This window comes from Indicator indicator, chromosome 9 (assembly GCF_027791375.1).
Source record: "Indicator indicator isolate 239-I01 chromosome 9, UM_Iind_1.1, whole genome shotgun sequence".
NCBI lineage: Eukaryota > Metazoa > Chordata > Aves > Piciformes > Indicatoridae > Indicator > Indicator indicator.
The window spans coordinates 28,339,616-28,353,465 of NC_072018.1; the positions used below are offsets into that span (position 1 = coordinate 28,339,616).

Consider the following 13,850-nt stretch of genomic DNA (forward strand, 5'->3'; position numbering starts at 1 on the left):
AGCACAGCCATGGCTGCCCTGGCACTACCACAAAGCCCGGCACATCCGAGTCCCTCAGGGACCTGAAAATACAGAAACACTCCGTGAAGAGGCTCTGCTGGCGGGCAGGGCAGGGTCCGGGATGCCAGACCCCGCGGTGGGACTGCAGGGACCGGCACCAGTACTGACCGACTCAGCGAGCTGTTTCCTTGGCTCAGGAGCCCGGGCCCTGGCTTCCCCGAAGCGGGGCCAGATCTGGAGGGGCAGCGGCAGAGGCGGCCGCAGCCGCTCCTAGTGGGGCACAAACACCGTCAGACCCCTGTCCCGGTGCCCCGTCGACCCTTCGCCCTGGTGGCCCGGTATTCCTCCGTCCCCATGCCCCCACCCTTTCCCGCTCACGGACCCCGCAGCGGCCCCTCTAGGGTCCGCAGCACCCGTAGTGTCGCCCGCCGCCTGCTCCGGTACCCGGTGCACAGGAAGGGGAGGAGCCCGGGTGTCCTCGCCCCCACGACCTTCGGTGTTACACAGCCCCGCCCTTTCCGAGTACCGCTCTCTCCCGAGGGGCCCCAGCCCTGTCCATCTCCCGCCTGCCTCTCCCCGTTGCGGTTCGACAGTCGCCTGCCGCATGCCGGCAAACACCGGCGCAATGCCAGGAGAGAGAGGTGGGCGCTGGGACCCGCCTTACACTTCCAGTGCCAGGACCGCTTCCGGGGCGCCGCACCCACTTCCGGCACTGGTCCCACCCCTCCGCGTCCGGAAGCGGAAGTGCCCGGTCGAGGCGGGGCGGCGGTGGCCGCCCCGGGCTGGCGGGGGCGGCTGGCGGGCCGCGGGCAGAAGGGCGGCGGGGCCGGGCCGGGGCCGGGACCGGCCACCATGCCCCGGCGGAAGCAGAGCCACCCGCAGCCGGTGAAGGGTGAGTGCGCGGCGAGGCTGGGGGGCGGCGGCCCGGCGGTGACCCGCGGCGCTCCGTGTGTTGCAGCGGACGCCGAGGACGGCCCTGAGGAGACGACGGGAGCGGCGCTGGTGCTGCCTAGTGATTTGCTGCTGGGCCGCGGCCTGGCCTTCGAGAAGGGATCGCCAGGTGCGTGCCGCCGTCCGGGCCCGGCGGCTGCGGAGACGGCCGGCCTGGGCGGCACCGCTCCGGGAGCGCCGCCGGGCGGGAATGCGGCCCAGCCCTGCCGGTACTGGCGCAGCGCTTGGCCCCATCGGGCAGCCGCCCTCCCCGGGAGCGGTCCCTCCTGGTGACTGCTCCCACCACGAGCGCGTTCCCCGTCCTGCATCGTCTCCCGCGGGTGAAGGCCGCGGCCCCTGGGGGTGATGCCCGCACTGGTGGTCTCTGGTCGCTCGACCCCGATCCTCGGCCCCCCGCGGTTGCTTGGGGACACCAGGGCTGCCCCGCCGCATACCGCCGCTGCACACGGGGCTCATCCCTGGAGCTCTTGATTCCCCCGAGACACGGCTTTGCTGCCCACCTAGAGCCGGGGCCTAGTCCCTGTGGGGTCCTGCCCCACAGCTGCCCCATGCGTTGCGTGGGGTGAGGGAAGCTGCACCAGAGCTGTTCCTGCTCCCCATCGTTTGCTTGCTCTGTGGGACCCGCAGCCTCTTAGTGCAGCTGGTCAGGACCAGACACTGGGTTGGCCAGGGGAGCAAAGGTGCTCCAGCCCCGTTAAGGTGCCTCTCAGAAACCGGTGAAAGCATCACTCGTTGTCACTGAGCAGTGAATAATGTGAGGATATCCTCAGTGGCGAGAGGAGGGAGACACAGACAGCCACTGTGGCCCTCTGTCCCCTCACTGTCCTCAAGGGCTGTGTTCCGGTCTGTGTGCTTGGTGCTTGTGCCAGCAGCTCCCACTGTCACGTTGAGCTGTTGTCCCAGCTGCCTGGCAGATGAGTTCTGTTCCCACTTCCCTGCAGCCTGTATGCACAGAGCTCAGCATAGGGACAAAGCCATCTCAGCAGTGGGGGCTGAAAGCAGGTCTCTGCAGACCTTGTGCCATCAGCAATAACTTCTTTCCCCCTCCTGAGCTGGGGAACAGGACCAGGAACCTTAGGGTATGCTGAGGAGGTCAGGGAAGCCATCACTGTCCATGTCCTCAGCCTGTGGGCAGTACTGCCCCTCCTGGGCACACCGATCCAGCTGCACTCAGGGGGCAGCATTCCAGGGCAGCGGTAGCACTCTGGGCCTGAGTTGGGAGGCAGAGAAGTCCCTTGGGGTGGGGCTTCAGGCAGGACAAGGGTCTCTCCAGCAGGAGCCAGGTCCTTGCAGGATGCCCTGGTCTGGTGTCTGCACTTCAGGCAGTGTTTGTGACCAGACTGGAGGGCAGAGGGTCTACCCCATCCTGCAGCATGGAGCAGCCTCACCCCCTGGGGCTTGGCGCTGGACCCAGCCAGGTGGGCAGCAGCAAAGGGAACTGCCCAGTCTGCTTCCTGGGGTAATGTGTGTTGAGTCTTTCAGGGTCCCAGGGCAGGCATTGAGGGCTGTGCACAGCTTTGAAGCTCATAGTGGCAAGGCTTTGGGTGCATGCCACTACCCTGCCTGCCCTGAGCACTGGCCTGGGGCCATATCTGGGGCACAGGAGCAGCCCCAGGGAAGCAGGTTTCATTCCTGTCTTCTTTCCCGGTGCACCAGCACTGCCCCTAGGGTCTGTACCCAGACAGGAAGCAAAGGTGTGCTCTGAGAGCTTGGCACAGACTTCTCCCCACTGCCATGGAGCATGGGAAGGTCTGTTTTCCTCCCTGATGCAGGAGGGCTGGTGATGGAGCCCAGTGGTGCTGGCCATGGGAGCAGAACCAGCTGCCATCCCAGGGGTGGGGCAGTGGCACATCTTCGGGGGCCCAGAATGAGAGTTATGGGGACACAGCCTTCCTGCCTGGGCTGGCCTGTGCCTAACACCTTCCCACTACTACCATGTCCCTCCAGCCAGGCCTGGCAGCACTGGCATGCTAGCAGGCTGCCCATCCCATGACCCTCTCCAGCTAACTTGCCTGGTGCTGGGGGTGTGGCTGTGGACTGACACCCAGTTTGGCCATCCACAGGGTGGAGGTGACAGGGCTTCCTGAGGCATCCAGGACAAGGTGCTCAGGCAGGTGGGGGCCATGAGGCTCCTCACCCTGCTGTGCAGAACATGGTGGGTGCTGCTGGGGTGAGTGCAGCTGCCCAGACCCTCCTGACCACAGACCCCTCGAGACTGGGACTGGTAGCCCAAGTGGAGGGCTGATCCCATGCCAACACTGGTGAGGATGCAGCTTGAGTACTGGGTTCAGTTTTGGGGCCCTCACTCCAAGAAGGACATGGAGATGCTGGAGGGTATCCAGAGAAGGGCAGTGAAGCTGGTGAAGGGTCTAGAGCACAAGTCTTGTGAGGAATGGCTGAGAGAACTAGGCTTGTTTACCCTGGAGAAAAGGAGGCTTAGGGAAGACCTTCTCACCCTCTACAACTCCCTGAAAAGAAGGTTGAGGAGAGATGGGAGGTCAGTTTGTTCTCCCAGGTAAAAAGCAATGGGACAAGAGGACAGAGCCTCAGGTTGCACCAGGGAAGGTTAAGATCAGACATTAGGAAAAATTCTTCCCCAAATGGGTTGTCATGTCCTGGCCCAAGCTGCCCAAGGCAGCAGTGGAGTCCCTATCCCTGGAGAGGTTTAAAAGCCATGCGCATGTGGTGCTGAGGGACAGGGCTGTGGTCACCTGGGAGTGCTGGGCTAATGGCTGGACTTGGTCTTAGGGGTCTTTTGCAACCAAAATGATTCTGTGATTCCATGCTCCTCACGGTGTTTTCAGCAGACACGCTGGTGGGGAAGATCGCCATCCCAGCATACGCGCTGAGTGACGACGACTGTTCTTCCGGCTACCAGCAGCTGAGTGTGGAGAGTGACCCTGAGGAGGGGGGTGAGCCAGGCCCGGCCGCGCTGCCCTGCCGCCAGTGTGGTCTGCAGCTGGCTGCTAGCCTCGGGCAGAGCTGCCTGCAGTGTGCAGGCACCGAGGCGGGCCGCAGCCAGCGCATCGTCTACTCCTGCCAGCTCTGCCCCTTCGCCTCCCACTACTCCAGCCACCTCAAGCGCCACATGAAGACCCACAATGGGGAGAAGCCGTTTGCCTGCCCTCAGTGTGCCTACGCATCTGCCCAGCTGGTGAACCTGACCCGGCACCTGCGTACACACACCGGGGAGAAGCCGTACCGCTGCACCTGCTGCAGCTTTGCCTGCAGCAGCCTGGGCAACCTCAAGCGCCATGAGCGGGTCCACAGCCAAGACAAGCCCTTCCAGTGCGCTGCCTGCGACTATCGCTGCAACCAGAGCCGCAACCTGAAGCGGCACATGCTCAGCCACCGCATGCCCGAGGGCGAGGGACCGCACCGGCAGGACAAGGACACAGGTAAAGGCTAGGGTCAGGGCAGAACTGCACCTCGGACCCCCCCACGGCATAACCCCCAGGGCTAGGGAAGGGGCAAGGCTTTGGCTGCATGTCGCTGCCCTGCCAGCATGTCCTGTGCCAGGCCTGGGGCCGCAGGCCACCAGTGTCAGCAGGGCACCGTCACCCCCAGCTTCCCCTGCTGACAGCCTCGTCTGTGTTTGTTCCACAGAACCGCTGCTGCCAGAACTGAGCCTGCACGTGGGCAGTGGCAGCGGCCCCTTCCTGCCTGGCTGTGCCCGGCTGCGGGGTGAGGAGGCAGCCGCGCTGCCTGAGCTGCTCTTCCCCTTCACGTGCCGCATGTGTGGGCTGGTGCTGGACGACGGCTTTGCGCAGGATGAGGGCCTGGCCGAGCAGGTCTGTGGGCGCTGCAGCCTGGCGGTGCTGGGCACCGAGCCGGGCGCCAGCCCCCGCAAGGGCACTGGGGACAAAGGCTTCGCCTGCAGCCTCTGCCCCTTCGTCACCCACTACCCCAACCACTTGGCGCGGCACATGAAGACGCACAGCGGGGAGAAGCCCTTTGCCTGCCCACTTTGCCCCTATGCCTCTGCCCACCTCGACAACCTGAAACGGCACCAGCGGGTGCACACAGGGGAGAAGCCCTACAAGTGCCAGCTCTGTGACTACGCCTGCGGCAACCTGGCCAACCTCAAGCGTCACGGGCGCATCCACTCGGGTGACAAGCCTTTCCAGTGCAGCCTCTGCAGCTACAGCTGCAACCAGAGCATGAACCTGAAGCGGCACATGCTGCGGCACACGGGCGAGAAGCCCTTCCAGTGCCGGGACTGCTCCTACACCACTGGCCACTGGGACAACTACAAGCGCCACCAGAAGATCCACGGCCACACAGCTGAGAGCTGGGTCAACCCGCGCAATGCCAAAGCCCTCTTGGCCCCTCCAGCTGTGGGTACGGCCTTGCCCTGAGACAGCACTTAGCCCGGATGCCTCAGCCCTGGGAACTGCACCCCCAGCCACAGCCCCTGCCCTCCCTGGGGGAGGGATGGGCAGCAGACTCCATGGGGACTCAGGGCAGCCTTATGCCAAGTTCTCCCAGGCAGGGTGAAGCCTACGGCTCCGGTGCTTGCCCCAGTGACTGGTGCTGTGTCCCCAGGTACCCCCAGGAGCAGTTCCTGCCCATTGGAGCCTTCCTTTGCCGGAATTTGGGGAAAAAGGCGGGAGGGGAGAACAGGACTGGTTCTGTGGCTGTCGCCATGCCAGTCGGTGTAATTTATATTGTGTATAAAAGCATTAAACAGTTGGTTTTGTTATCCGCTATTCTCCCTGGGGCCTTGTTCTGCTTCAGGAAAGGACAGTGTGGGGCTAGCAAAGGTGTACAGGGATGGGAGGGAGAGTGGCCACCCCCCCAGCAGACAGCCTGGTACCAATCAGAATCCGTTTTAATCATCATTGCAGTGTGTAAACATCAGTTACTGTCCATTAATGCTCTGGTCGGTCTGAGCAGCAGGAAATAGGTGGTTATAAAGCCTAGATTATGCTGGAGTCTATGAGCGGGTTAGAGAGGGGGCTCTGTGCAGGGCCTCCCCCTGGAGACAGCTTACTGCAGTTTCCCAGCAGAAACCTAAATGCTAATTTGGCCTTTACAGAGCCTCAAGAGTGGCTGCTCAGTGCCACCCGGGGCATCTGCCCTCCTGCACAGCTGGGCACTTGGGGCAGGGGCAGCTCTGCTCCCCACCACACTGCTCCAGGGTTCAGCCTGGACATGCTGCTTGGGTTGGAACAAGCCCTTCTCCCAGCTAGAGCCAGCAGCAGGAGGAGGTCAGCTGCCCCTGGCCCAAAGGAAGGCATCGATGGGCTGAGAGCTTAGCCCTAGGGAGCAGGGGAAGGTGGATGGAGCGGGTGAGAGGCACATCGATTGCAACCTGGCTGCAGGTCATACATTCCTCAGCGAAGGCCCTCGGCTAGTGCTGCCCGAGGAAGGAGCAGGGTCACTACAGATCTTCGTCACCGATGCCCTCAAAGGCATAATTGCCATGGAAGTCGTTGGCACCCACGTCGTTAGCTGAGCTGGAGTGGCTAATCCCTCGCAGGCTGACAGAGGTGAGCTTGCTCTATGGAGAGGGGAGGCATTAGGGTGGACCCCCACTCCCCCAGGGGGTGACAGTGATAGTGCAGATGCACACAACTCACCGAGAGTTTGGCCATTGGTTCCCGGGAGGCATCGGGTGAGTCCTGTGGGGAGCAGCATGGTCAGTATGTGGCACCCACCATCTCCCTGCCCTCACCTGGGACAAGGCCAGGCCACTCTCCCTTCCCCCTGACAGTGAGTCAGCTCCCAGGAATGGGTCTAAGACCCTTTTCTCTTCCTTCCCAGGGCTACAGTAGTGTGGCACTGCAGCCTTGCTCTCCTTGGAGCAGACATGGCACCCTTGGGGGTGGTGGGCACACAGTGATGATCACAGTTATGCTCATCTCCCTCCAGAGTTGCAGGGTCCCACCTACCAGCAGTGGGGGTGATTTCACAGCTTGCTGGCTCTCTGAGCGCCGCAGGGCCCCGTTTACCCGCCGCCGAAACATCTGCAAGGAAGGAGCTGGGCTCAGCCAAGGATCTCCAGGGGCAGCTCCAGAGGTTGAGATGGGCCCTGGAGATCCACATTCTCAGAAGATAAAGCAGGGTCCAGTGCAACCCCAGGGAGTCACAGGAACAGGATAGGATCTCAGTCCAGAGGTAACATCCAGTCTCGCCCTCACCTTGCGGATGCTGCCTCCAGACTTTTTGACCATCAGCTCATCCACCATGGACTGCAGGCAGATGCTCAGCATGATTGCCTGCAAGGGAAAGGTGTCACAAGGCTCCACGCACCCCACAGCCTTCCCAACACCCTGTGCTGAGAGCCCAGACCACCACCTTGCTCCCATCTACCACTGGCCTAGCACCAGGCAGCCTTACCTGTGGACTGGTGATGGTAACCCACTGCAGTCGATCCTTGCTCATTAGATACTCAAAAGCCAACTCCAGCTTCACCTCAGACTTCCCTGGACTGCTCCCTGAGGGACCGTTGCTCATAGGCACCTGTGAGGGCACATGCTGAGGCATGAGCATCTGTAGAGGAAGCAAGCAGCTTCCCAGGCCCCAAGTGCTGGATGCTCTGCCCAGCTCCCACAGGCCTTCCACCACTGTCAGATTGCAGCAATGGTCCCCTCACATGTCCTCACACCAATGACCCTTAATACATTATTAATGATCTGGACAAGGGGATGAAGGGCACCCTCAGCAAGTTTGCACACAAAACCAAGTTGAGTGAGAGTGTTGTTGAGGGTCAGGAGGCCCTCAGAAGGATCCAGTCAGGCTCGAGCAATAGGCTGAGGCCAATGGGGCAAGGCCAAGTGCCAGATCCTGTACGTGGGTCACAACAACTCCATGAATGCTTCGGGCAGAGTGGCTGGAAAGCTGCCTGGTGGAAAAGAACCTGGGGATGTTGGTCAACAGCCAGCTGAAGATAAGCCAGGGTGTGCCCAGGTGGCCAAGAAGACCAAGAGCATCCTGGCCATTAGCAGTGGTGTGGCCATCAGGACCTGGGCACATAGTGTCTCCCTGCACTGGGCACTGGTGAGGACACACTTCAAATACTGAGATCAATTTGGGGTCCCTCACCCCAGAAGAACACTGAGGTGCTGGAGCATGTCCAAAGAAGGACAGCAAAGCTGATGAAGGACCTAGGGCACAAGTCCTGTGAGGAGCAGCTGAGGGAACTGGAGTTGTTTAGCCTGGAGTAAAGGAGGCTCAGGGCAGACCTTCCTGTTCTCTACAACTTCCTGAAAAGAGGTTGGAGAGAGGTGGAGTCAGTCTCTTCTCCCAAAGAACAAGCAATAGGACGAGAGGAAAAGGCCTCAAGTAGTGCCAAGGTAGGTTTAGCTTGGACATGAGGAACCCTTCCTCAAAAAGGTTGTCAAGCCTTGGAACAGGTTGCCCAGAGCACTTGTGGAGTCATCCTCCATGGAGGGGTTTAAAAGCTGTATAGATGTGGTGCAGAGGGACCTGGTTTAGTGGTGACCTAGCAGTGCTGGATTAATGGCTGGACTCAATCTTCAAGGTCTCTTCCAACTAAAACCATTCTGTGATGCCCACAAACCCAAAGCAGGACTCAGACCCTCCCCAGCTGGCTGGGCTGGAAACACACAGTGCAGCCAGAACCTTTCCTGGGCAGAGCTGCCAGCTCAGCAAGGTCCCAGCACACCCCAGAGAGCTCTCCCTGCTCCCCTGGGCAGGCAAGCAGCACTCACCGAGGATGTGACGCGCCAGCACCGCATGCGTGTGACCTTGAAGCTGCCCTCCTTGATCTGCTCGCTGGGCAGCCGCACCTGGAAGTTGAGCTCGTTGTTGCCAGCACTGACCACAACATGGCAACCCTTCTCAGGGAAGTCGGTAATGCAGGGGTCAAACTTGAGATAGCCATAGTACTTCAGGGTCTGTGCCAGCCGGATGAACTGCAGGCAGAGCAGGAGAGGGAGCTCAGTACTGCTGGTTGCACTGCCCAGACCAGCAGTGGGCACCAAACGCAGCACCACCTCTTCACATAGTGCTGGGAATACTCCACACAGAGCATTCTGCCCTCCCCTACCTCCTTCTTGGAGACTTTTTCCTGCAGGGACTTCAGCTGCCGGTGCTGTTCCTTGTTTACAGGGATCCATCCATGCTCAATGTCTGACACCGTCTACCAGGGAACAGATGCTGCTGAGTAGCTGGGTCTGGAGCCACACGAGACCCTGCACGGCCATAGCCAAGGGGTGCAGAACCTCTTCTCACCCGGCTAGGCTGCATCAACTCTCACCTGTGCATACAGCAAGTTCAACCCCACGCGATGCTCCATTACATCATCGTCATATGAGGAATCCCAGTAGCTAGAAGGTAACCACATGGGTCAACCTATTCCCCAGGTCCTAATAGTGATGGGGAGAAAAACACCCCACACACTAGGACAAGGTGCTGGGCTGGCTCTCTGACCACCACCTCCAATGGCCTGCCAGTTTCCATGACCCTCTCTGATCCCTGTCCCTGTGTCATGGCTGAGAATATCTAAGTGTGTTCTTGGTGGCCAAAGCACCCTGTGATTTGCAATCTGGGCAGGGAAGGGGTCGCTCTACTGAGCAGAGACCCCCAGACACCAGCGCACTGCTCCATCAGCCACTGCTACTCCAGCCCACCACTCACCTCTTGCGCAGGATGATCCTGAACTCAGGGTTGTGCAGGCTGGTGACAGACACATAGGGCAGCTCAAACTCCTGCAACTTCCGCACGACTGCAGGGAAACAGCAGCTCAGAAGCAGTTGTGGGCAGCAAGAGCCCACCAGAGTCCCACCAGTCAGGGTACTCAATGGAGCCCACTGAATCCCCACCACCCAGGATACAGTGCTTGGAGCAAGGCACAGAGCAAATGTCTCACCACAGTCTTCCCAAGGCTACGGTGTGCTCTACTTACAGGAGAAAGCTTCATCCTTGGTCTCCCTCACTAGGAAGAGGCTAAAGTATCCAATCAGTTCATCTGGCAGATCCAGCTTGGAGGCCACTGCCTAGGAGAGCAGGAGGTCAACACTTCCACAGAGAGCACTTCTACCTTCCTACACCATGGCAGGATCCAGCCCATGTACAAAATGAGACCTCCAGACAGGAAGGCAGTACGTCTACGTACTTGGGAGCCTGGGCAGCGAGGACAGGTGGGGCTTAGGGGATCATGGCAACAGTGAAATGGTTGGGGGCCTCCTGACATCAACCTGGGCCCAGAGAGGGGCACTAGCACATGGGGACACCCCTCCCAGCTTCAGCATTCTTCAATCTCCAAGACAGCCCTGCTGAAGGATATGGACAAGGAAGGATGGGCCAGGGGCTGACAGGCTGAGGGAAACCACAGAACTTTGGCTGGAGCTGTGTCTTGCCCAGCACAACAGCTTTGGCACCTCAAGGACATCCTCTGTCTGGTCCGAGGTAAGAATGGTGACCTTGACCTTCTGGCCATTGGAGAGCAGCACTTCCAGCACCACCTCCTCTGTAGGTATCTGCTGTGTCTCCTGGAGAGAGAAACAAGGTTGGTACTTCGGCTCCTCCACCCTTCGCTGCCTCACAGTCCAAGGGCCCCTGTTCCCAGCACTCACCCCCGTGCAGGCTGCCCCAGCAGCCCACCACCTCCAGCGGCTCCAGCCCCCTCACCTGCTGGGCCTTGCGCAGGAAGCTGTTGAAGGTCTCACTGCCTCCCAGCGTCGGGTCCTGCCTCACTGGGGGTTAAGATGAGTAAGGAGTCAGGCATGACATGAGAAGTGTCACAACAACCCCCTGCAACCCTCCAGGCTTGGGGCAGAGTGGCTGGAAAGCTGCCCAGTGGAAAAGGATCTGAGGATGTTTGGTCAACAGCCAGCTGAAGACAAGCCAGCATGTGCCCAGGTGATCAAGAAGGCCAACAGCATCATGGATTGTGTCAGCAACAGTGTGGGCAGCAGGACCAGGGAAGCGATTGTCCTACGCCCTGGGGAGGCTTCACTTTGAATACTGGGTTCAGTTTGCAGCCCCTCACTCCAAGAAGAATGTTGAGGTGCTGAGGCATGTCCCAAAAAGGACAACAATGCTGGTGAAGGGTCTAGAGCACAAGTCTTGTGAGAGGCAGCTGAAGGAACCGGAGTTGTTTAGCCTGGAGAAAGAGGCCCAGTGGAGACCTTCTCACTCTCTGCAATTCCCTGAAAGGAGGCTGGAGAGAGGTGGGGGTTCGTCTCTTCTCCCAAAGCACAAGTGACAGGACAAGAAAAATGGCCTCAAGTTGTAATAGGGAAAGGTTTAGGTTGGACACAAGACACGGTTTCTTCCCCAAAAGGGTTGTCAAGGCCGGTAACAGGCTGCTCAGGGCAGTGGTGAGATCATCATCCCTACAGGGACTGGGAAGCCATGTAGATATGGTGCTACAGTCACCTGATAGTGCTGTGTTAGTGGTTGTACTTGATCTTTTCCAACCAAAACAATTCAGTGATTCCATGACTCTAAGGCACAGCAACCCATGCCAACACCCATCCACTCTGCAGCCACTCAGAGCCACACGTGCACTGCACGTAGGATATGTACAAGGGCAGCCACAGCCTCCCCACAGCTGGAGGTACCAGCAGGTCTCCACCTCTGCCAGTGCTGCGACAAAAGAGATGACATCCGGTCGACAAAACCAGCCAGTACCAGAGGCAGACATCAAGATGGGCCACAGTGCGGGGAGGAAGACGCAGACAGTGCCCTGAGTGACTGAGCTGGGGGCGGCCAGCCCTGAACCACAGCATGGGGCACACTCAGCTTACCTGCCTGCATGTACTTCTCCAGCTGTTCACGTCGCTGCTCTACCTCTGCTGGGGTGAGTGTGAAGATCTTCTTTGGGGGGAAGGCTGGGACCACGTTAGCGCCATATTCCTTCCTTAGCTGGGAAGAGAGCAAAGTGCTGCAGGAGCCTCTAAAGGAGATGGTGGGTGCTGTGACCCCCCCACCCTAACTGATTCCCAGAGCTCCAGTGCTCCACATCCACACAGTGCAGCCAGTGGTTTGCAAGCCCAGCTGCTTGCAGCTCCATACCTGCTCATGCAGCCCCAGGAGCTGGCTGTAGCGCACTCGGCAGTGCAACACCCCATTCACGTGGATGTTGTAAGCCTGGGGAGAGAGACAACAGTCAGATCCCAGCTCCTGCCAGGACACCAGCACCCAGCTTGCAGAAAATCCACCAGGGAGAAGCCCCTGCAGGGCCCAGCCTGAGACAATGCTCCTGAGGACTCTGCCAAGGCACACATGGGGTACCCTTAGCCCTCTTCTCCTGTCAGCAGAGTTTAGCCCCTGCCCCAAGAAGTGCCAGGACCCCCCATGGTACCCTGTGCCAAGCTGGGCACTGCTGCGGGTGTTGGGTTTGCCTTGCAGACATCAGTCTGGAGGCATCAATCCTAGCAGCACGCTGCCCAGACGCCCTCCGGGTACTGCCCTGGAGAGCACAGCCACACAGAGCTGCCCCTGGAGGGACAGCACCTCTCCAGGGCAGCAGCCCAGTACTCCAAGGCTGTCTGGAGAGACTGACACAGGCAGGCACAGCCATGACCCCCAGCATGGCCAGGACTGCAAGGAGCTGCTGGTAGCAGCCAAGGGCTACATGTTAGTAAGTGATGATGGATCAGACACCAGAAAAGGACAGTAACAGCACTGAAAGGACTCAATGGAGCTAGTCCTTGCTGCTGCCTGCTGCTGCTTATTGCTGCCTCTCTGCCCTGGCTCAGCCTTCTGCTTACTGGCAGCCCCAAGTTTTCTCCTGCTGCTGTATACTGGGGCTGCCCAGGGTCAGCAGAGGCACCTCTCCAGGCCATGCTGGAGCTTGCAATGGCTTCTCATGCCATTCAACAGCCCCTCTGCTCAGGAGCCCTGTGGAAGGATCAAGACACCACAGGGGATGCTGGGTGGCCCAAGCAGTGTCAGTTTGGGGGCCACACTGCCAGGATTCTCCATGGCATCACCAGCTCCTGCCCAGATTCAGGGCTGCAAATGAGCTCTCTGATGCCAAGGATGTGCTTTCTGACGCCAGGGATGAGCTCTCCTCCGACTCTGATGACAGTCTCCCCCCACCCAAGGAGCCATCGTGATACTGGAGGGCAAAGTGCAGGGGAAGGCTCAGGGCCAGACACCTCGGGTGCAGCTTTGCTCCTCCAGCATTGCTCGGCCGCAGCTGCCTGGGGATCGGCAGGTCCCTTCTCAGCCCTTCCCGCAAGTCATGGCCTGTGTCCCCGACGCACCGGCGAGACCCCCCCGAGATGGATCTCGGCAGAGGGAGCAGCCAAGGGATCCCCCACAGCAAGAAGCAGAGCAGCTGGGGGCACGGAGCCCAGAGCCGCGAGGAGCACAGGTCGGGACTAGCCTCACTGCCTCTGCGCATCCTGGGGTCTCCGCCGCTGCTGGGATTCTCGGTACCCGGGAACCGGGGGCCTCCCACCCCGCAACACCGTTCCTCCCCACCGCCCGTAGCAGCTGGCAGGCGGGAGGGCGTTCACAGCAAAACAGGAAGCCTGGACAGACGGATGGTCCAGAATGAGCTGAGCCCCGCGGACCGGACGGGGCCCCCACCCGCTGTCCACCCCCGCCCGCAGTACATCGGGCCGGCCATCCCCCAGGACCCCTCCGAGTCCGCCAGGGCCCTGTCGGGGGGCTGCCCGCACCGCCTGGCCGGGCCCCAGACCCGGTCCCGGCCGGCACAGGCCACCCGCCACCCTAGGCCTGCACGGTCCCACCGGACCTGCTCCGGGACGGCGGCCCTGGCCCCACTGGGCCGCATCGGAACCGGGTACCGCGGGCAGCTTCGCCCCGCTCCGGCCCCACTCACCACGTAGGCGGCTCCGCCGTCGCCGGCGCGGGTCTCGGTCTCGGGGATGGAGAAGTGCATGGCGGGGCCGAGACAGGGGCCAGGGCCGGTGCGGGTCGCGCGCCCCCGCTACCTGCCGCGCGCCGCCATGTCG

The 13,850-nt window shown here is 60.7% G+C and overlaps 2 protein-coding genes across 4 annotated transcripts; one reads left to right on the plus strand and one right to left on the minus strand.

The window, feature by feature from the left end:
- The first annotated feature begins 852 nt into the window (after window positions 1-852).
- Window positions 853-5,624, plus strand: ZNF513 (zinc finger protein 513). Its single transcript, XM_054383598.1, has 3 exons — window positions 853-1,060; window positions 3,756-4,349; window positions 4,558-5,624. Exons 1-3 carry the CDS (start codon window positions 853-855, stop codon window positions 5,307-5,309), a joined length of 1,554 nt encoding a protein of 517 aa, XP_054239573.1. The 3' UTR covers window positions 5,310-5,624.
- A 161-nt stretch (window positions 5,625-5,785) lies between these two features.
- Window positions 5,786-13,777, minus strand: SNX17 (sorting nexin 17). 3 transcript variants are annotated; one of them, XM_054383508.1, is made up of 15 exons: window positions 13,718-13,777; window positions 11,974-12,012; window positions 11,670-11,787; window positions 10,549-10,613; window positions 10,299-10,409; window positions 9,824-9,914; window positions 9,556-9,643; window positions 9,176-9,245; window positions 8,966-9,058; window positions 8,628-8,831; window positions 7,294-7,416; window positions 7,095-7,172; window positions 6,846-6,920; window positions 6,534-6,575; window positions 5,786-6,454 (listed from the first exon to the last, which is right to left on the minus strand). In XM_054383508.1, the coding sequence occupies exons 1-15, from the start codon at window positions 13,775-13,777 to the stop codon at window positions 6,335-6,337; spliced, it is 1,377 nt and encodes a 458-aa protein (XP_054239483.1). In that variant the 3' UTR covers window positions 5,786-6,334. The 3 variants fall into 3 exon arrangements, with proteins under 3 accessions (XP_054239483.1, XP_054239482.1, XP_054239484.1); XM_054383507.1 differs by having other exon boundaries at window positions 11,938-12,012; XM_054383509.1 differs by lacking the exon at window positions 11,974-12,012.
- Between the last annotated feature and the right edge of the window lie 73 nt (window positions 13,778-13,850).